The sequence below is a fragment of the Thalassophryne amazonica genome, chromosome 8, assembly GCF_902500255.1.
Source record: "Thalassophryne amazonica chromosome 8, fThaAma1.1, whole genome shotgun sequence".
Classification (NCBI taxonomy): Eukaryota; Metazoa; Chordata; class Actinopteri; order Batrachoidiformes; family Batrachoididae; genus Thalassophryne; species Thalassophryne amazonica.
In genome coordinates this window covers 105,628,810-105,650,576 of record NC_047110.1, presented here as the reverse complement: position 1 = coordinate 105,650,576, position 21,767 = coordinate 105,628,810, and the positions used below count along the sequence as shown (strand labels likewise).

The 21,767-nt window shown below is 41.8% G+C and overlaps 1 protein-coding gene across 1 annotated transcript in view; it reads right to left on the bottom strand.

Moving 5' to 3' along the window:
- Nucleotides 1-21,767, bottom strand: part of chka (choline kinase alpha) — a 58,846-nt gene that overhangs the window by 22,884 nt on the left and 14,195 nt on the right. The window contains 1 exon segment of the mRNA XM_034177176.1: nucleotides 1,799-1,912. Coding sequence (XP_034033067.1) covers nucleotides 1,799-1,912 — 114 coding nt within the window.

Sequence of the window (21,767 nt, the reverse complement as noted above, 5' to 3'; positions counted from 1 at the left end):
ACATTAACTGGTATATTTCACCATTTTCCCGTATTTTATCAACCTAACAATGGATAATTTAATCAAGAAAATAACTGATCAATTAATCGACAATGAATATGATCATTTGTTGCAGTTCCATTGGGCTTAAATTCCAAAATTTTAGATTTGGTGCAGTTTGGCACAGAGTGGAGGTTTCTAAATCTCAACAGGTTGAGAAAAATCAAATCCAAGGTGATTCTGAGTGTGTTTCTACAGACTAAACCGATACTGTAGTTTATTTCAAAAAAGCAGTTTGTGTTTTTGAAACGACAGACTGTTATCAGACAGACACGTGCCCTCTGTCTCTGTTAGGTAATAAAACTCCAAAAGAAGAAATGCACTTAAAAAAAATTATTCTTTCATATGCTACAGTTTGTAACCTGGTACTGACCACAGCAGATGGTCTTTGGTTTATCAGTTCCCCTGAACATTAGTCAGTAATGCAGCACTGAAGGGAAAACACACAAACTGTCATTCATTCCAGGCCGTCTGTCTAAGCCCAACATTCACCTTTAACCCTTTGTCACGCCGCAGCAAACTCAAAACTAAGGGCGAGGAGGTGCCGTGCTCTCGTTAAACATACGAGGTCCTGACAACTCGCATTACATCACAATTATCACGGACTACACCGGCCGTCTGAGGAGAACATGCGGTATACAACCTTCATACATGTTACATTACTGCAAAGTGTTTTCCAAAATATAGCTGGAACTTTTCTTTTCTGCATTTCTCAAGTCCTGCATGGCAAAAACTGGAGTGTTTAAAATCTCAAAGTCCAAAATGTGAGAGTAGATTTAAGCTCTACTCTGGGTTAGGTTGTGCAGTCCAGGAAAGGTTTACTGACCCTGACTTTGCAGACGATGCTGTGATCTTTGCGGAATTAGTGGATACCCAGAGTGCAGCACTTGAGAAGCTGAGTGAGGGATCAGAACACCTGGGTTTGTGATGATGCTAGATCAAGACTAAGATCCAGGCTTTCAATGACTTCCTAGACTCGGCCATCAGGAGTGTATGTTTGCAATGAAAGTATTGAGTTTGTAGAAGCATCCATTTATCTCAGCTGTGATGTTCATGCCTCTTGGTCCCTGAGCCTTAAGACTGAGAGACATGTGGGAAGAGCTTCTGGAGTCTTCAAGTTACTGCACAAAGGTGTTAGGAGGTCTTTTTAGAAGGATGAAGGTCCACGTCTTTAGGGTCCTAATGCTGCCTGTCTTACTGAATGGCTGTGAGAGGTGCAGGATGATCAGTGACATAAGGTGATGACTGGTACGAGCTCTCTTCAGAAGATCCCTAGGTACTGCTGGAAAGACTTTGTGTCAACTGAACAGTTACTCGTGGAGACTCTGATGAGACATACTACTTGAATTGTGAGGAACTAGCTATGACATTTCCATGTGGCGCGTTTCTTTTGGCATGATTCACCAGGGACCTCAGTGTTGAAGACTCCAGCAACTGGAGAAGACCAGGGGGATGACGATGCCCCCTATTGATGGACCGGTTGTCTACTTGGGTGGTTCCCATCCAGGACCCAATGTGAATCTGTAGTGTGGTGGATATGGAGCACCAACGTGTGTTCCCTGACCTGATGTATCAAGTCTGCATTTACATGGATCCTGAATCTGTATCGAATGGCTTTACTTCTTTGCTCAAAATGATGGTAACCTCACCACTAAACAGTTGCGTAACATGCATTAAAATTCCCCCAAACGGCAAACTGGCCAGTATGGTGGTGAACATCATGGCCTTCACAGTGGTTATATTTAGCACGGTCACTTACAGGGACGTACTGCTCCAGCCGGCCCTGAGGGAAGATACCATAGAGTTTCGGCCCCAACTCTCTCTCTGCCAAAATAGCAAACATCACGCTCTCCAGGACCATGGCTTCTGCCCCCTGAAAACACACAAATAGACATTCACAACTGTAAAGAAAATTCCATGAAGGTGCAACAAGTGAAGTACTGCTCCATACCACCTCTCATATAAGTGCTGTGAAAGGAAATCGGAAAAGAAGGAATAAAAAGCTAAACAGCAAAAGCTGTCCAATGTGTGTGACCACCACAGCAATCTTCAAAAATGAAATATATGAAAATATATATAAATGGAGAAAAACACTTTGCTTATTGGAAATGTTGTCATTACAGTGTGTCCAGCAGAGGGTGCTCCGATGGCAGTGTTTTGTAATTACTGAGTCTGTAGACTCAGTGACTGTCTCCACTGATCTTGTGCTAGCCTGGCCGATATATATCGCCTGGGCAATATCAGCCAATAAGAGGCTTTCATGAGCATATTGGTATCTGCAATATTTTTGCTGGTATGAAAATTATTATTTTATTGAATAAATGATGTAGAAAAACACCGGCAACTGGAAATGTTGTCATTACATACTGTGTCCAGCAGAGGGTACTTAGATGGCATTGTTTGCAATGCTGTCAGGGATGGCTGGGACCCCATCACCCCTTGGTGACATTAGCTACAAGAGACTGAGGTAAAAATGACCAATTGCCATTCATTTTCAATCTGAGTGGATGTTTTTCAGTGACGTGACAAGTGGTCACTATGCCACCAGCTGGGTGTGCCCAATGTAGATGAGAAGTATATTTTATGCAAATGCTGAGTGCAGCACAATGACTGTGTAGGCATTGTTAGTTCATAATAAAGTTTGTTCTTAAATTGTAAAACATCAAGCCTCATTTACATTTCTTTCCCCTAAAGTTTTAATTACAGTAGGGGAAATAAGTATTTGATCCACTGTCAATTTTGCAGGTTTTCCCACCTACAAAGAATGGAGAGGTCTGTAATTTTTATTGTAGGTACACTTCAACTGTGAGAGACAGAATCTAAAAAAAAAAAAAAAAAAAATCCAGAAAATCACATTGTATGATTTTTAAATAATTAATTTGCATTTTATTGCATGAAATAAGTATTTGATCCCCTAGAAAAACAGACCTTAAAAATTGGTACAGAAACATTTGCCTGCAGTTCCAGAGGTCAGACATTTCCTGGAGACCAAGTTTTCACACTGCAACAGGGATTTTGGTCCACTCCTCCATACAGATCTTCTCCAGATCTTTCTGGTTTGGAGTTTCAGCTCCCTCCAAAGATTTTCTATTGAGTTCAGGTCTGGAGACTGGCCAGGCCACTCCAGGACCTTGAAATGCTTCTTACGGAGCCCCTCCTTGTTTGGCCTGGCTGTGTGTTTGGGGTCATTGTCATGCTGGAAGACCCAGCCATGACCCATCTTCAATGCTCTTGCTGAGGGAAGGAGGTTGTTTGCCAAAATCTTGCAATACATGACCCCATCCATCCTCCCTTCATTACGGTGCAGTCGTCCCGTCCCCTTTGCAGAAGAGCACCAGCAGAGTATGATGTTTCCACCCCCATGCTTCACGGTTGGGATGGTTTTCTTGGGGTTGTTCTCATCCTCTAAACATGGTAAGTGTAGTTGATACCAAAAAGCTCTATTCTGGTCTCATCTGACCACATGACCTTCTCCCATGCCTCCTCTGGATCATCCAGATGGTCACTGGTGACCTTCAAATGGGCCTGGACATGTGCTGTCTTGAGCAGGGGGACCTTGCTGCCCTGCAGGATTTTAAAGCATGACAGCATCATGTGTTACTAAGGTAATCTTTGTGACTGTGGTCCCAGCTCTCTTCAGGTCATTGACCAGGTCCTCCTGTGTAGTTCTGAGCTTTCTCAGAATCATCCTTACCCCACAAAGTGAGCTCTTGCATGGAATCCCAGAATGAGGGAGATTGACAGTCATCTTCTGTTTCTTCCATTTTCTAATAATTACACCAACAGTTGTTGTCTTCTACCAAGCTGCTTGCCTGTTGTCCTGTAGTCCATCCCAGCCTTGTGCAGGTCTACAGTTTTGTCCCTGGTGTCCTTAGACAGCTCTTTGGTCTTGGCTATGGTGGACAGGTTGGAGGGTGATTGACTGAGTGTGTGAACAGGTGTCTTTTATACAGGTAACAAATTCAAACAGGTGCAATTAATACAGGTAAAGAGTGCAGAATAAGAGGGCTTCTTAAAGAAAAATTAACAGGTCTGTGAGAGACAGAATTCTTGCTGGTTGGTAGGGGGTCAAATACTTATTTCATGCAATAAAATGCAAATTACACTCAACAAAAATATAAACGCAACACTTTTGGTTTTGCTCCCATTTTGTATGAGATGAACTCAAAGATCTAAAACTTTTTCCACATACACAATATCACCATTTCCCTCAAATATTGTTCACAAACCAGTCTAAATCTGTGATAGTGAGCACTTCTCCTTTGCTGAGATAATCCATCCCACCTCACAGGTGTGCCATATCAAGATGCTGATTAGACACCATGATTAGTGCTTATTAGTGTTTAAGATTCTGTCTCTCACAATTGAAGCGAACCTACGATAAAATTACAGACCTTGACATTCTTTGTAGGTGGGAAAACCTGCAAAATTGACAGTGGATCAAATACTTATTTCCCCCACTGTATGAAATGTTAGGATTCACTGGTATTATTTATGTATATATTGGTATGGTCTTATGTTTTTACTCCATAATATCTGTATGCCACCACCACCCCCCTGAAAAAAAAATCCTCATTAGAGCCTCTGTTGAGCGCTAATAAAAATACTGAACTAGTTAATCTCTCTCCCAAAAATATAATAGACCTTCATCCATTCCACTTATACACCCCATCTAATTCCATGTTTGAGCAGGGAGGGTTTTAATGACCATGTCGGTGACAAGAAATACATCCATGCAGTGAATTTATATTGCTGAGTGGAGAGATGTCTGGGAGGAGCTTACAGAGTCATGTGTTCGGCGATGCCAATATTTTTGCAGGACAAAGTCCAAGCCCTTGGTATCCTGTTGCTTCTGGTCTAACTTTATGATTCTGAGATTTGTACACTAACAAGTGACTTGCATCAAAAACAGGGGGTCTTCAGTACAACGTCTCTGTAGAGAATCCTTTAATATTGCTGGTATGACTTTTGGGTCCGACCATCCACAGCAAAGCAATGCTAGTGTAACAACCAGTTTCTTCCATACTCAGTTGCCATTTTCATAACCAGCACACTTTTGTGCCTGCAGGTGTTTGCGTTTTAAAATAATGCATAGTCAGGTGCAAGTGCTACAACATGATTATCATGAGGAAACTGAAAAGGATTGTGGCACAGGCGACCAAAAACCTGATCTAAAGTCAAGGGCAATTCTGTGGCTCATACGGTGAAATATTCAGATACACCTTACATATGCAGGTTCACGGTCCTTGTACACACAGGAATACACAGAGCATCAAAGCAAAGTTAAACTGAACAGAACAACCTTTACACTAAATTAATTAAAAAATTAGGAAGACGAGGAGATGTTGCAGGGAGGAGGTGCTCAACTGCTTCACCTCAGGGAGCTTTGGTGGCTATTCCCATGAAGGATCCACCAATAAACTTTGACGCTATGTGTGCAGAGTCATTTCTTCACTAGAAAACCTGTTGTGCGTTTATCTAATTAACACTGCACCAGGTTTCCAGTCCGACTGGTTTAACTCAAGTTACATACAGAGCATACTTAACTGAGAGATCATATGTAAATGTTGTGCAAATACCAAAGCAGGGTTGGGTCCTCCTCAAAATGCACTTGCAATGAAGTACTTTACACCATGTACTGTAGATCATCAAGTTAAGCCCCTATCACACCAGGCCTGCTTCGAGTTGTTTCATGCGGCATCATGACGACGCAGGAACGCCTGCATCAGTTGCACGCAGCGGGGGGGGAGTTTGAGGTGAGAGAGCTATAGAGGGTTTTCATGTGACGTATCGGACACGTGATTTTGTGTCCCACGGCCATTCTGGATTACAACGAGGTGGCCGCTGTGATACGCTACGTGCATTTGGTGAACAATTGCAGAAACTTCAACAATGGTCAACTTTTGTGCTGTCATCGGTTGTTCAAACAGGTGATAAAAATGAGGCAGGTTGCTCATTTTACAGGCTGCCAGCAGTTATTGTGCATCAAGCAGTGAAGGGTTACGAGCTTTCTACGTGGCACAGAGAGACCAGGCTCAGCAGATCTGAAGGAAGCTTTAATATGGCCAGAACCAAGCAGACCGCCCGTAAATCCAAAGTCAAAGACACCCCGAAGAGCGCTCCGGTTACTGGCGGTGTGAAGAAGCCTCATCGTTACAGACCCGGCACCATGGCGCTGAGAGATCCACCGCTACCAGAAATCCACCGAGCTGCTGATCCACAAGCGGCCCTTCCAGCGCCTGGTGAGAGAAATCGCTCAGGACGTCAAGACCGACCTCCGCTTTCAGAGCTCCGCTGTGCTGCTCTGCAGGAGGCCGGCGAGGCTGACCTGGTTGGCAGGTGTGCGCTCTGATTTCTCTTCTAAGTTGATATTTCTTCTTGTGTAGCGCTGCAGATGTACATTCTGATTTCTGTTAAAGTTTATCATTCTTTCTGTGAGTGGAGCTGCAGCCGGCAAGCGCGAACAGTCCCTGAGTGGACGTGGAGGAGTTGTCCTCCGTGAGGAGTATACTGGATGTGGACATGTCCTGTCTCTGGTCATCAGTCTGTGAGCAGAATGAACTTTATTTAACACAATCGTGACAGAACCTGAGGTGAATGAGGAGCTGCTTGCAGCCGCAGGCTGTAATGAGCATTTTTTTTTCTTTTAATTGTTCACGTGCTGTTTCAGCGGTATAGTTTTACTGCATTGATATAAAAAGTTCAATAATCCTGCGTGATTTAGGTCGGCAACAAGGGAGTACAGCAGGAATCATAAACTGGCATCGGGTGGCTTCCAGTCACGTTAAGTACCGCTACGTTGCCTCAACTTGCGAGAAAACTACTTCCTTTCTGCGTCCAGTACTTGACACAGAAAAATTAAACCTGTTTAATTTTTGGCATCAGTCTTGCTTCGCCCTTTGCGTCCCTCACGGTGTTGTGGCGTTGAGCTGCATCAACTCGGCACTAGGTTGCATCAATGTGGCGTTGTCATGACGCTGCATGAAGTAACTCGAAGCAGGCCCAGTGTGAAAGGGGCTTTAGGGCCCTAAAACAAAAGACTCATCTGACTGAACACAGTGTTCTAGCAGCTGAAACGGAAAACAGCCTTGACTTTTCTTCCTTATCTCAGAGTCTTACACACACAAAAATTTAACAAACATCATCATCGGGGGGGACTGATTTAGGGGGACCGTTCGGTCTGTGACACCGGCCTACAGCATTGGAAACTCCACAATAAAAATGTGAGTCCATGTGAATTATTTTATTTTTAAAAATGCTCTTTAGTAGGACTCTTGATACTGATGTCACTGATGATGTGCTCTGTGTGGTAAGCTGTGCCATTAATCGCAGGCTACAGAGTCTTAACGCAGAGAGAGAGAGAGAGAGAGAGAGAGAGAGAGAGAGAGAGAGAGAGAGAGAGAGAGAGATAGATAGATACTTTTAATGTCCCCATGGGGAAATTTGTCTTGGACTTCTCAAAAATCATGACCCATACAAAGATACAGAACAAGACATAAACAGTTCATAACAATAAATAAATAAATACATAAATAAAGAATAAAAATAAATAAAAAAACATACAAGTACTAAAACCTCCTAAATGTGCCTGATTGTTAGCGGTGTTTATTATGATATTTGTTAAGGGCTATGATTGATATAGGAACAAAAGAGCTCCTATATCTATTCAGTCTGCAATGGGGGACTCTGAAACGCCGACCCGATGGTAGCAACTCGTACTGCGTGTGCAGAACATGGGAGGAGTCAGAAAGAATTCTGTCCGCTTGCTTCATCACGCACTGATCAAAAATTGACTGAGGATTGTTATACTGTTTCAGACCAATGATTTTCATTGCTGTGAGAACAAGGTAGTTTAATTTTGATCTTAGGGACACAGGAAGGTTCCCAAACCAAGTGGTTATGTCATATCTTAGAATGCTTTCAAGAACTGCCTGATAAAACAGTAACATAATTTTTTGGTCGACTCCATGAAAACGCAAACGCCATAGAAAATGGAGTCGTTGATTCAAGCGGGAACATAACCAGTCAACATGAGTGTTCCATGTAAGGGAACTGTCTATACAGACACCAAGATATTTGTACGATTGCACCTGTGTGATTGGTTGCTGGTGTATAATTACAGGGTTGTGACTGCCAACTAACTTTGGGTCAAAAATGACTTCCTCTGTCTTTTTAACATTTAAAGTAAGGTAACTGGAATCACACCACTCAACAAACTGCCTCACCTCTGAATGATAGATATTCAAATCATCATTCTGTTGAAGTAAGCACAGAAGTGCTGAGTCGTCTGAATATTTAAAAATATAGTTCCCAGGGTGCTTGGCTGAACACTCATTAGTATATAAAGTAAAAAGGACAGGTGAGCTCACACATCCCTGTGGTGCTCCAGTACTGATGTCTTTGATTTGGGACAGGCTAGAATTTACCTTAACCTGCTGTGTTCTGTTTGTCAAAAAAGAGTGAAAACACCGTATAAGTGACGGGTTGACATCCAATGCTTTAAGTTTCTGAATTAGTAAGTATGGCTGAAGCGTATTAAAGGCGGAGCTGAAGTCAATAAAAAGTAATCGGGCATATGATGACTTGTCATCAAGATGTTTTAAAACAAGATGCATGATGGTGGAAATCGCATCATCTGTGCATCGCCCTCGTCTGTAAGCAAACTGAAATGGATCTAATTTGCCATCTACATCTATTTTCAGCCTGCTCACAATGTATTTCTCGAAACATTTCATCACAACTGATGTCAATGCTATAGGCCTAAAATCATTGTCTTCGCTGGGGTTTGCCTTCTTGGGCACCGGGATGATCATAGAACGTTTCCACAGGGCAGGGACTGTATGGGTGTCTATAGACTGTTGAAAAACAGGACACCAAGCTGCAGTAAGCTCCTGTGCAAATGTTTTTAACAAAAATGATGAAATCCCATCTGGCCCTGCAGCCTTTTTTAACGGAGCACGCTGAAAGAGACGTTCGACCTGTTGTGGATCAATCCACAGTCTATGTGACGCATTATCAGAGTGGAGCAGGGAGTCCAGCTCCTTGTTACACTTTTCAGAGAAATCATGTGTCTCAAATCTCAAATAAAAATCATTTCACTCATTGGCCATTTTGGAGTCATCAAGTGATATAAAATGCTTTTTATAAGGGTTCATGTTTGTGATAGCCTTCATAGAATCCCAGACTCTCTTGGTGTCTGAAATATTAAAATTAAGTTCTAAAAGCTCTTTCTGTTTTCTCCTTGCTACACGCAATTGCTGATTAAGTTCTTTTTGTGCTGATATCAGTGCAGCCTTATCATGAGTTTTAAAAGCAATTTTCTTTCTGTTAATACAGTCTTTGATTTGCTTAGTAATGAAGGGTTTGTTATTTGGATATATAACAACATCCTTTTTTATGACAACACTTTCAATACAGAAATGAATATAGTCTGTAATTGCCTCTGTTGCAGAGTCAAGGTCCTGGCTGTGAAATATGTTCCAGTCTGTACTGAGAAAACAACCTTTTAGAGTCTCAATGATGTCATTAGACCATGTTACCCATTTTGTCTTTGGCTTAGAGCTCTTTAATACAGTCCTGTATGAAGATAATAAGTGAACAGTGCTATGGTCTGAGTTGGCTACAGGGGGCCTCAAGGTGGCAGTATAGGCATTTTTAACATTTCCGTAGCATTTGTCTAATGTGCTGTTATTTCGTGTAGCACATCTCACATATTGTTCATAATCCAGTAGCAATAGTTCCAATTTACAGTGATTAAAGTCACCCAGAATAAAAACCGGCGCACCCGGTGTGCGTTGCAGTGTATACAGTCAGCTGTAAGACGCGCAGCTGCGTTCGCACTTGGGGGGACGTATGCTGCACACAGGATAATATTCCCAAACTCCCTAGGTAAATACCAGGGCCTCAAAGATAAGCAAAGGAGTTCAGCATCAGGAGTACATACCATTGCTCTCGCCGTAACCTGTCGACACCATTTGTCATTCACGTAGACCACAATGCCTCCGCCTCTGCTCTTTCCTGAGGCTGATGTTCTGTCCGCCCGAAAAAGTGAAAATCCATCCACTTCAACCAGGGAATCCGCGATGTCTGAATGCAACCAGGTCTCAGTAAACACCATAACGCCTGCTTCACGGTACTCATAGTAGGCTTTGGCGTTAATCCGAAGTTCTGTGATTTTGTGCTGCAGTGACCTTATGTTAGACAGGATCATTGATGGCAAGGGTGGTTTGTATCGACGCCGGCGAACCCGCTGTCTGACGCCTCCTCTGCGGCCTCTCCTCCGTTGGCATCCGCCTGTGAACTGGGCTCTAATTTCATTAGGCAGGTCCGGAGCAGCGGAGATATTTGAGAACCGCAGGGACAAAAGGATATCTCTTGTGTATGTTAGCGGTGATACTGCAGTTGTGCCACATACTAACTGTTGACAAGAAGTTAGCAGATATATCAGAAGCAAAGTGAGGAGGAAGAATACGGAACTGGGCGCCATGTCGTGCCCTGTAGGTCAACACTGGCAACGCCAATCCCTGCGCAGAAAAACGCTGGCAGTTCCTGGAGAACCACTGCTTGGAGCACCAACAAGCCACTCAGTCCCAAAAACAAAACAATATATGACAAAAAGGAACAAAAGACAATAAACAATAGACAAACAATTTTGTTTCGGTCACAACAGCGAGAGCCCGAGTCGCCAACAGAGCAGCGCCAAACAGGAAGCAGTCTTGGCAGACTTACTTGTGGTGTAAGTTCATTATAATTTTGATATAACATTATGAAAAAAAAAGCACTGCAGCAGGAGGGTTTGTGTGTGTTGATCATGTTATTTATATACACTTTTCTCTCTGATTAGATTAAAACAGCAGGACACAAACTCTGTTTTTTTTTTATATTCTTCTTCTTCTATCCATATTCTCTTCTTTAAACATCTTAAGTGAGTAGTCCAGAGCTGAAATCATTGCTGGTTAGAGTTTGACATGAACATTGGTGTATGTGGCTACCAGCCAGGGAATGTGTTGTGCAGCACGAAGCCAACTCCCAGGACACAATACAGCCCGTTTTATGGCCCCTTAGCCATTAAAACATGCAGAAAGTGCTTTATAACAAAACTGCACCACTGAGAATCTTTTTTAACATTGGTATCTGATTCGCAGAACTGTTACAAACTGAATGTACACAGTATCCTACAACTCGAGATGGACCATAAACGACAGTTGTAGGTTTGATGAAGGACTTTCACAAACTTGTGTGCAGCAGAACAGTCTAAGATTTACAAACTAGTGAATGAGAATTTCTGTTTTTAAAGTGCCGTCTCTGAGATCTCAGGGTCAAAATGAATATGGGTCCAATCATGACATTTGTAGGATTCTTTAAACACAGTACATTGTTTTTGTGTGTTTTCTAAAAAATATTTCACAGAAGCAGTATCATATACAATACACTTTGAATATTAGTTGATATATCATCATTGGGAAGTTCTTACAGAGTTTAACTCAAGATGAATTTGCTCTAAAAACAGGAAATACTTCCTTCATGCTTATGAGGCATTGGATGTTCTGCAGAGTTTGTGAAGCCTTATGTTCCTTCTTGTGCTCTGTGTTTGAAGTCTCCCAGTTTATTCTGTGTCTCAAAGGTGAGCAAGGAGCTTAGTCCCATCTTCTGAAGGGCTTTAGAGTCAAATTCTGTTGAGTCCTTCAAACGTAGACTAAAAACACACTTGAGTTGCTTATAACTACTATTCATTCCATTTTATTTTGTTGGCCCTGTAAAGGTATGAAATTGAAATTAATGCTATTATATTCATCCAGAAAGTATTCACAGCACTTTACTTTTTCCACATTTTGTTATGTTACAGCCTTATTCCAAAATAGAGTAAATCCATTTTCCCCTCAAAATTCTACTCACAACACCCCATAATGACAACATGAAAAAGTTTTTTTTTTTTTTTTGGCAAATCTGTTAATAATAATAATAATAATAAAAATCACATTCACACCCTTTGCTCAATACTTTTGTTGATGCACCATTGACAGCAATTATAGCCTCAACTCTTTTTGAATATGATGTGATGGAGGCCACTGTGCTCATTGGGATCTTTAAAGCTGCAGAAATGTTTCTGTACCCTTCCCCAGATTTGCTTAATCAAGGGTGTGTTTTGGCCGTAACATGAATTAAACCAATCTGATTTAAGAGCCATGTGGGCTGGAACATGGCGCATTGCTATTTAGGTGGTGGACTTTAAATGAGAGGTTTTCTGGCAAGGAATCTGAGATGCACACAAGGTGACAATGTGTGCGACAGGCCATTTATGGGAGCATCCACCACTGCTCCCTGAGGTGAAGCAGATGAGCACCTCCTTCCTGCAGCACCTCCCCTCCAATCACCTGATCTGTTCCATAACCCATTAGTACTATGCTGTGGAAATGACATTTCGATGTTCCCCTCCTGTGAGGAGGGGGAGGAAGAAAACCACTGCGCAATGCTTTGCACCAGGTGCAACATGGACCACAATGTATACAAACCAGTCACGTAAGGTATGATAGAGTAGTGTTCAGAATAATAGTAGTGCTATGACTAAAAAGATTAATCCAGGTTTTGAGTATATTTCTTATTGTTACATGGGAAACAAGGTACCAGTAGATTCAGTAGATTCTCACAAATCCAACAAGACCAATGTTATATGCAACTCTGAAATGCAGATATAATGCTGAACCGATGCAAATTGTACCATGGACAAACAGTTTCATGCTTTCAAACTACTCTCCAAATATTTTAAAATTGTAGAACAATGTAAAAAAATGAACCCATTGCTTTGCATGACTTATTTAAGTATTGCAGTTTAGGCTAACAGATGCTTGTCATATTACAAAATATAAACATAGTTTTAGAATTACAATTGCCTGATGATGTATTCTGCAGATGTGGATTAATGACAGAACTCCAGATGTGTTACTGTGGCTTTGGGAAAAACCCTTTCGCTGTTCCCAGGATGCCTAATGTTACAAAGTGCTTTAGCTGCAGACTGCTGTGCACAAACCTTTAACATGCACTATCCACACTACCATAATCACCTCGAAACACGTGTGCCGAGAAAGAAGGCCAGCTGGCTGCTTTTGCAAAGTCTCCAAAGCCTCCTGTGAGAAACTGAGTCCCACGGGAGCAAATACCAAGTCAGAAATTCTCCACTCCAGCTTATCTCTATTACCGCAATAATATTGACAAAGTTGCTTCATTCTGGGAATACAAGCACAATGAAAGCACTCCACACAATATTCTATGGAATAAACCAGAATAGAATTGTTTCAATAATTTATATTCAACCAATCTGACAAAGTACATCGTGGAAAAGAATGTGAAACAACAAAAGCTGCTGCTCTGAAGGTCTCCAGGCTGTTCCTGCTGAGGAGAACAATTTTGAAACGGAGCCAACAACGTCCACCAATATTTCTCTTTACACATTAGGATGTGTGTTGGGTAAATATGACCCCATCAGGGAGGTTGACACGTAAAACGGGATTATTTGAACTATCTTCTGAAGAGCCAGAACATAAACAAGGAGTGCCAACTTGCTGAAATTGCTGTTTGAGGCTAACACCCAGCAAAAAGTCTCCTTCCATCAAGATGATGTCGTTCACTACAAGTCTTATTCTGTGTCCATAAGCCCTGTGACTTTAACCAAACATAAAAAAAAAAAACTGGCTGCAAACCAGATTTAAGACAGAGATGATGATGTTGCATCTGACAAATGGGATGAAATGTTCTGTGAGGCAGGAATCCGGTACCTCTGCATAAACATCTCTAATGACTACAAAAAGTAACCAAGAGCTCATTAAGGAAGGGCATCATAGTTAGACCCAAAACTGTTCATCGAACATTCACACATCATCATATACGCAAAAACTGATGGAGCCTGAATACAATCTGAGAGACCCTCAGTGTATTCCCCATGGTTCTTACTGAGGAAAAACCAGTCAAATGTTCCGAAGTACTCCTATACCTCTGCGTTTTGACGAGAACCAGTCACAGACTTTGTGTAATTTTAATTAAACGATCTCAAAAATATACACTTCTACCGTTGAACTTGACCCAGAAAAAATAGGGTGTGGTTCTCCATCTCTTGCATTATGAGAAACCAACATTTCTCAACATTGCACCCAGTGAGTCAAAATGTCACACATTCTCCAGAAATGTCGGTGTCTCAGAATGCAAAAGATGGAGAACCACACCCTGTTCTGGGTCCTCAAAACCTCTCAACCGCCCCTCATACCAGGACCTTCCTGTTACAATCTCAACAACTACAAATTATTACCTTCAGAAAGTATCAGTTATCAAATGGTGTTGCTTTAACAGGGGGCAGATATGTGGAAAATATCAATATGACTGTGTGTGGGGTTTTTTTTTTTTGTTTTTTTGGTTAAAGCACCAAATTTTGGAAGACATTTATAATACATGTTTTTTTAATAAATAAATAAATAAAAATTTAGATATCATCCCAAGCTCAATTTATTTATTTTTTTTAAACAATGCAATTGTGGTTGGAACAGACTTAGCATTTAAGGAAACACAGAAAATGACACTTCACATGTCATACAGACACAAATGATAATTTCTGTCTTCTTACACACTTAATTCACAATTACACTGCCAAAAAAAAAAAAAAAGGAACTGGCATGACATCTTTGTTTAAAATTATTTAGCAATTCTGTGCAAAATTTGGTGTTTTTGCTATAAAATGCACAACTGATTTATTGCCACGGAGTTCATATAAGTTTAATAAAATAAAAGCTGTTCAAAACATACATGGATTCCACAAACAGTACACAAGGTCTGATTGCACAATTTAACTAAGACTAGTTTTGTTCAAGAGTATTTTCTAATCATCTCTATGAGGTGAGTCATGTTTTTTGACCCGAACAGTTTTTCTTGCTTATTATCGAGTTTAAATTTTGCTCTGTCAGAACCAAATGTTCTGAAATGTTTCAGCTGCAGTCTGGTTTTACGTCACTCTGTCGAGTACAGTTATTCATCCACGTCCTTCTCATGTATTTATTTAATTTGTTGTTTGATCCTGAGATAAATGAATGCACAGTGACATTTATCCTTTGATGTTCTGTTTGATGCTGCAACAGCGTCCCACACGTCCGACATATCAACTCGTGACAGAGCGCCAACCCCCCCCACCAAACTCACTTCTACTTCCTCCGACCTATTTCGCAAAGCCAGTGATAACTTTGCGGTTTCTTTGAGTCTTGCCTCACACTCACTGCATGCAGTCCTCACACCAGTCCAAAAAAGTTAATGATCAACAAGTCATGCATGACAAGCTGCTCCGCTGACTGGAAACATTCTTCCTCTGCATTCCTCTTTTTCTCCAAGTTACACTTCACACCCAACGTTCTATTTGCATCTTAATAAAAATCAGTGCTGCACTCACACGTTGGCTCGAAATGAGACACTTGTCCTACATCGAAGCTCTGACACACTTGGTGATCGACTTCAAAGTGGAGCACCAGGTGCACTGTGAGCACAGCTACTGCTTTAACCTTAATCCTTATCAGGCCTCTTATCCGAGTCAATAACCCCGCAAGGCAGACCCGATTATAGCTCCAGAGGGGCAAAATCTACCTGGCCCCCGATGCAGTCAGGCTGATGCAGTGGTGACATTGGACCCGAGGCATGGATGTAATGAAGTGACTCAAGCTGCAAATACAAACTATACACGAAAAAAAAAAACTAGTCACGGCCATGCAGAGCATTTCATTTCATTTTCATTTACATTGAAGAAAATAAGTATCTGAACACCCTGCGGTTTTGCAAGTTCTCCCACTTAGAAATCATGGAAGGGTCTGAAATTTTCATCTTAGGTGCATGTCCACTGTGAGAGACATAATATAAAAAAAAAAAATCTGCAAATCACAATGTATGAGTTTTAAAATAATTTTTTTTTCTATATTACTGCTGCAAATAAGTATTTGAACATCTACCAACCACCAATAATTCTGGCTCACACAGACCTGTTAATTTTTCTTTAAGAAGCCCTCTTATTCTGCACTCTTTACCTGTATTAATTGCACCTGTTTGAACTTGTTACCTGTATAAAAGACACCTGTTCACACACTCAATCAATCACACTCCAACCTGTCCACCATAGCAAGACCAAAGAGCTGTCTAAGGACACCAGGGACAAAACTGTAGACCTGCACAAGGCTGGGATGGACTACAGGACAACAGGCAAGCAGCTTGGTAGAAGACAACAACTGTTATGATTATTTATTAGAAAGTGTTATTGTGTTGTGTTGTTATTGTGTTGTTAAGTGTTGATTCTCTATGTTGTTTTCATTGCAGCGACTCTCTGGCGTGCAAGGGATTATGGGACACGTCAATAGGGCGAATAGCTTAAAATGTATATTTAGGAAGGAGATGATTAAAGAATGCATCAAATCACATCAAATGTCTATTTGATTACATAATTTGGCTGAAGCAAGTATGCACCGTCTCCAACTGTCTGACACCTGATGTTAACGGATAACTATTACTTATGAAGATGAGTGGTCAGTCAGCATTTGACAAAGGCCAGAAAACACAGCAATGACTGTCTGGATTGAAGGTGAAGCTAAAGGTGTTATCACTAAACATGCTGTGTAATGCAATAGCTTTTCACAAATTGTTCATTGCATGCAGGAAAGACAGACAGCGGGCCTAACCAGAGACGGCAATGAGCTCTTTGTCATTCACATATTTCTGCAAAATATAAGACTAAACATTACAACTGCCTGTTAAATAACTGCTGGAGCACAGAAAGAAAATCAATTTTCAATTTATTTTCATTTATATAGCACCAAATCGCAACAGAGTTGCCTCAAGACGCTTCACACAAGTAAGGTCTAACCTTACTATCCCGCAGAGCAGCAGTGGTAAGGAAAAACTCCCTCTGAGGAAGAAAGCTCAAGCAGACCAGACTCAAAGGGGTGACCCTCTGCTTGGGCCATGCTACAGACATAAATTACAGAACAATTCACAAAACCAACATACAGGAAATGTTGCCGGTGCACAGGATGGTTTCCGGAACAGATACCACACTCATCTCTGGATGGAGCTGCACCTCAAACAGAGAGAAAAGGAAAAAAGCAGAATCAAGCATCAGAAAGACAACAAATACAGTGTAATTTGTCAGCATTAAGCAACAAGAAAGACAGAGAAATGCTAAGGTGATCGTCGGCCACTAGCCCTAAGCTTCACTAAAAGACCCATTATTTAGGTAAAGTTGAAGCCGCGGCCCGCTCCGTTTCCTAATAAAATGAAATTAAAGGAGTAAACAGCATAGAACTATACTATGCCAGCATGCTAGCCATACGAAAGAGAAAATAAGTGTGTCTTACGTCTGGACTTGAAGGTCTCCACAGAATCTGACTGTTTTATTGACGCAGGGAGATCATTCCACAGAACAGGGGCATGATAAGAGAAAGCTCTGTGACCTGCAGACTTCTTATTCACCCTAGGGACACAAAGTAGTCCTACACCCTGAGAACGCAAAGCCTGGGCCAGTACGTAAGGTTTAATTAGGTCAGCTAGGTAGGGAGGTGCCAGTCCATGAACAATTTTATAGACTAGTAGCAGAACCTTAAAATCTGATCTCACAGGGACAGGAAGCCAGTGAAGGGATGCCAAAATGGGTGTAATGTGGTCAAACTTTCTGCTTCATGTCATAAGTCTGGCTGCAGTATTTTGAACCAACTGGAGACAGCTAATGCTGGACTGCGGTAAACCAGAAAATAAAACATTGCAGTAGTCCAATCTAGAAGAGATAAACACATGAATCAGGGTCTCAGCATCAGCCATAGACAGGATGGGACAAATCTTCGAAAATCATGGAATAGTATTCAGACACTACTTTTCTTAATGACCATATACAAAAAAAGAACACTTTTCTACTTGTAACAGTAACCCACGTCTTTTTCAGCGTCAACAGGTGTACAACAACTCAAATGAACAAGAAAGCCAAAATATGACCACCAACACAGACTGTGGAGTCCCTGCCCGATTCAAAAGATGTCAACCAACAGTCCTTGGAATACCTCGTTGTGGCCACTGTTGACAAATCATCATCCATTGCACTGGCTCATGATTGTGTGGTGCACATACTACATGCAGTCTTGCACATATTGAACACTTTTGCCACTCAGTACTTAACAGCAGCAAGGCGCTAAGGAGCTAAGAATGGATGGCTGTCATTCCTTCAAGTTCGCATTTTCTTTGAATCCAGCGACTCCACTTCCAGTAGAGGGGGAGACTGATGGTCATGACTGTGTTCCCATCATTGGCGTAACTACATCTCCAAGACCAGACTGGCAACAGACACCATCTGAAAAGGCGGACATGATTTTTACATTGGCGATTCTGCTTATAGACCCAGCAATGATAAACATGTAGCTGGGTATGTGGTTGTGAATGATTGGGAGGTGCTAGATGCAGGAACTTTGCATGCTGGTACATCATCACGAGCAGCGGAATTGCATGCTCTTTCTCGAGCCTGAGTTCTGGCTGCAGGGAAGGAAACAAACATTTATACTGATTCCAGATATGCATTTGGTGTTGCCCATGACTTTGGCCAGCTGTGGGAAAATGAGAGGCTTTCTTACTTCTTCTGGGAAACCTATTCAACAGCATGTTTTGATAGCTGATCTATTGAACGTGTTGGTCACCCTGATGGTCGACCAACACGTTCCCACCTCCATGTGTTGGACACAGGCCTTCCCATGTAGGACAGAGGGGCAGTTTATGAATGGGGTAATTTGTTTGCAATGATTCGTGCCAGGTATCATAAAAGTGCCACAGATACTTGTAGATCGATGCATGACATGCCAACAAAACAGAAAAAGTATGATCATGTGAACCACCATTGGGTCATTTTATAAACAAGCAAATATTTCTGTGTAGGCTCTCAGTTGTGCAGGTGGTTTCCATAGTAGAGAAGCTTGAATCTTCGACTGGACTGGGTTGGTTGACGTGACGAAATGGTTTGAGAAAGGTGTCAAGGAAGCATTCTTGGTAAAACAGTTGAAACCCAGCCTTAACCGGGGAGGGGGTCTCAGACACGCTTTGTCCCCTGTTTACAATGGGGTACTCAGGTCAAAGCAGTTTCAGTCTTTTGTTCATGGTAATGAGTCATTCACGTCATCAGGAGAGTCGTCAAGGGAGCCATCAGGAGAGACTTACGTCCCATCATTAGGAGGGACAGCTGCCCTGTCATTAGAAGGGTGCTAACTAGAGCACAATAGGTGCTAATTAGAGCTATTGTTTAGTCACTAGCCTGTAGCAGTGGGCCTCTCGGTAGGAGTGGTCTGGTTAGGTTAAAAACTCCAGCTTTTGTTGGCTTCTGTTTTATTCTTCTCTACAAGAGTCAAGACGGAAGTCAGACTTCCAGAGCAAGAATTTTAGCTGAGGAAGCTTCTGCGATTTGAAGCGAAACGTCCTCACGTCAAGCAACCCAGTCCAGTCGAAGATTCAAGCTTCTCTACTAAACAAGCAAATAGACTTCATACATATGCCAAGTGCCAAGGCTATAAACACGTTAGTATATAAAGGAAAATCACTAAGGTATTGACAGAAAACATGAACCTAAATAAAATGTTTAGTTCCAGGTCCAAATTCACCCAGATCAGATATCTGTCTGGACTCCATGGACAACATAGCTGACACATGCCTGTTTGACACAACGTTCTCCTGGAGGCCAACAGCTCTCTGTTCTCTAACCCAATGAGAACCAGTAAACGCAGGACTCCAGTTAAATTGTTCAATTTAACCGTCTGGAATCTTGGCTATTTTTGGGTGTTTTGACTACTTTTGGTTTGACCTTCATAGTTTACCTTAAAAACTGTATATCTTGTTGTGTGTTGGGGGGGTTTGGGTGGACATTTTGGTGTTCTTTTCTTTTCTTTGCTCTCCAGGTGGTATGCAAACTGGTTTTTTTGTCTGTGGAGAAGGTGCTGGCAGAAGAGTCCTTCACCCTCATCAGTGTGATATGCAGCACCTGTGGATGATGCTCACGTGCAACCTTAAAGACTTTCAGCTGAGGCAGATAATGAGATGGCGTTCTGCATTTAAGCCATGTGTGATTCGAGCAGAACTGCCGGGAACTCGACCTTGTGACGTTCGTTTGTGAGACGCTGAGGACCGCGCCTGGGTTTGACACATCGTGCCTGTGAAGGAGGACGGGTGAGGGACACATGCTGTCAGCACACATCAGAGGTGATTGATTGTCTGAATAAGTGTTAACAGTAATTTGGTATTTTGTTACGCAGTATATGTGAATATTGATGAGAATTGTGCAGCTCGCTTCTCACAGCCGTGGCATGCGGACAGATGATCCTCCACCTGTTGTGAGAAGCTGCTCATTTACATAAAGCTTAAATTCAGACCTGAATGTGTTGCTGATAGTGTGTGCCTTTGAAGGATATTAGTTGTAGCTGCTGACTTACCTCACCTTTTCTATCCTTCGCAGAGTCGGTTTGTCGTGTCCACCTGGGGGGTGTTTGGCGGTGAACATGAGTCCAGTAGCGCCGGGCTTCGATCCCTTTGGGCACTGGAGAGTGCGCCGTCCTTCGCTCCGCCAGATAAACGCACTTTTTGTTTGTACACTGAGTATTGCACAAAAGGGGGAAAATAAATTGTTTTGTTTTTTCTGGAACCGCTTTCTGGTTATTTAGCGCTGGGTTCAGTCAGACGCAGGTCCGCTCCTCAACCCGCGTCGACACATAACATATCTGGCCTTGTTTGGTGTCCTTTTTTTTCAGCACAACCTCACTTGTGTGACTTAATAGCTTTTCTTTCATTCTGACAACTGCATTAAAACAGTCACAGTAAATTAATCACAAAACCTAAAATATGAATCAGAAAAGTTAGTTTTCTTAACTGTGAAAACCACAAATATGTTTAACAAACCATTTTTATAAGAATGCAATTATAAATTGTAAATTTCAAAAATATATGTAAAAATGTAAGATAAACAAAGTAATATACAACAATTGACATTAAAAGGCTTCAGGCATTTTTTTGTGACTATTTACATGCAATAAGATGCCACACAAATTTTACTGTATTTGTGCCACTCAGAAAAACAATTCCTGTTCAATGCAGATCAGAAGCCCCAGAAATATGTAGATATTCCACCTCAATATCCATGTGTATTTTCTCCTAATTCCTTGTTTTTGTAGCATTTTTATTAGTGTTTGTATATACTGTCCTGACTGTTAGTGGCCAAAAAAAGAAAAAGATGTTTTGGACTTTGGGGGGGGTCTCAACCTGAACTCCTGTATTCTCCATGCCTGGAGTCTGCTCTGTGTTCCAGGAGTCAGCGCTGGAGCAGAGTACTGCAGCGCCGAGTCCTGGAGAAGCTGGAAAGAGTAACACGCAGTCCGATCGGTGCAGATCTGTGCACACAGCTCTACGAATCCACTTGCTCTCGTTCATCCAAACCTGAACATTAAAGTCCACTTCATCATCAGACTGATCAGGCTCTGGTTCAGACTCTGATGACGCGCTCTGCCCTTCGATCATCTTCATGCAGTTCAAAAAAAGAGAGACTTGACGCGCTGTTCCAGAGGCCTAATTATTTTGACACACCAAACAAATAAAATAACTACACCACACACTAACCATGCATGCTAAAACACTCCACCACACACACACTACAACACACTCTTAGCATGGCAAATAGCACAACTTTTAAAACTGTTTGC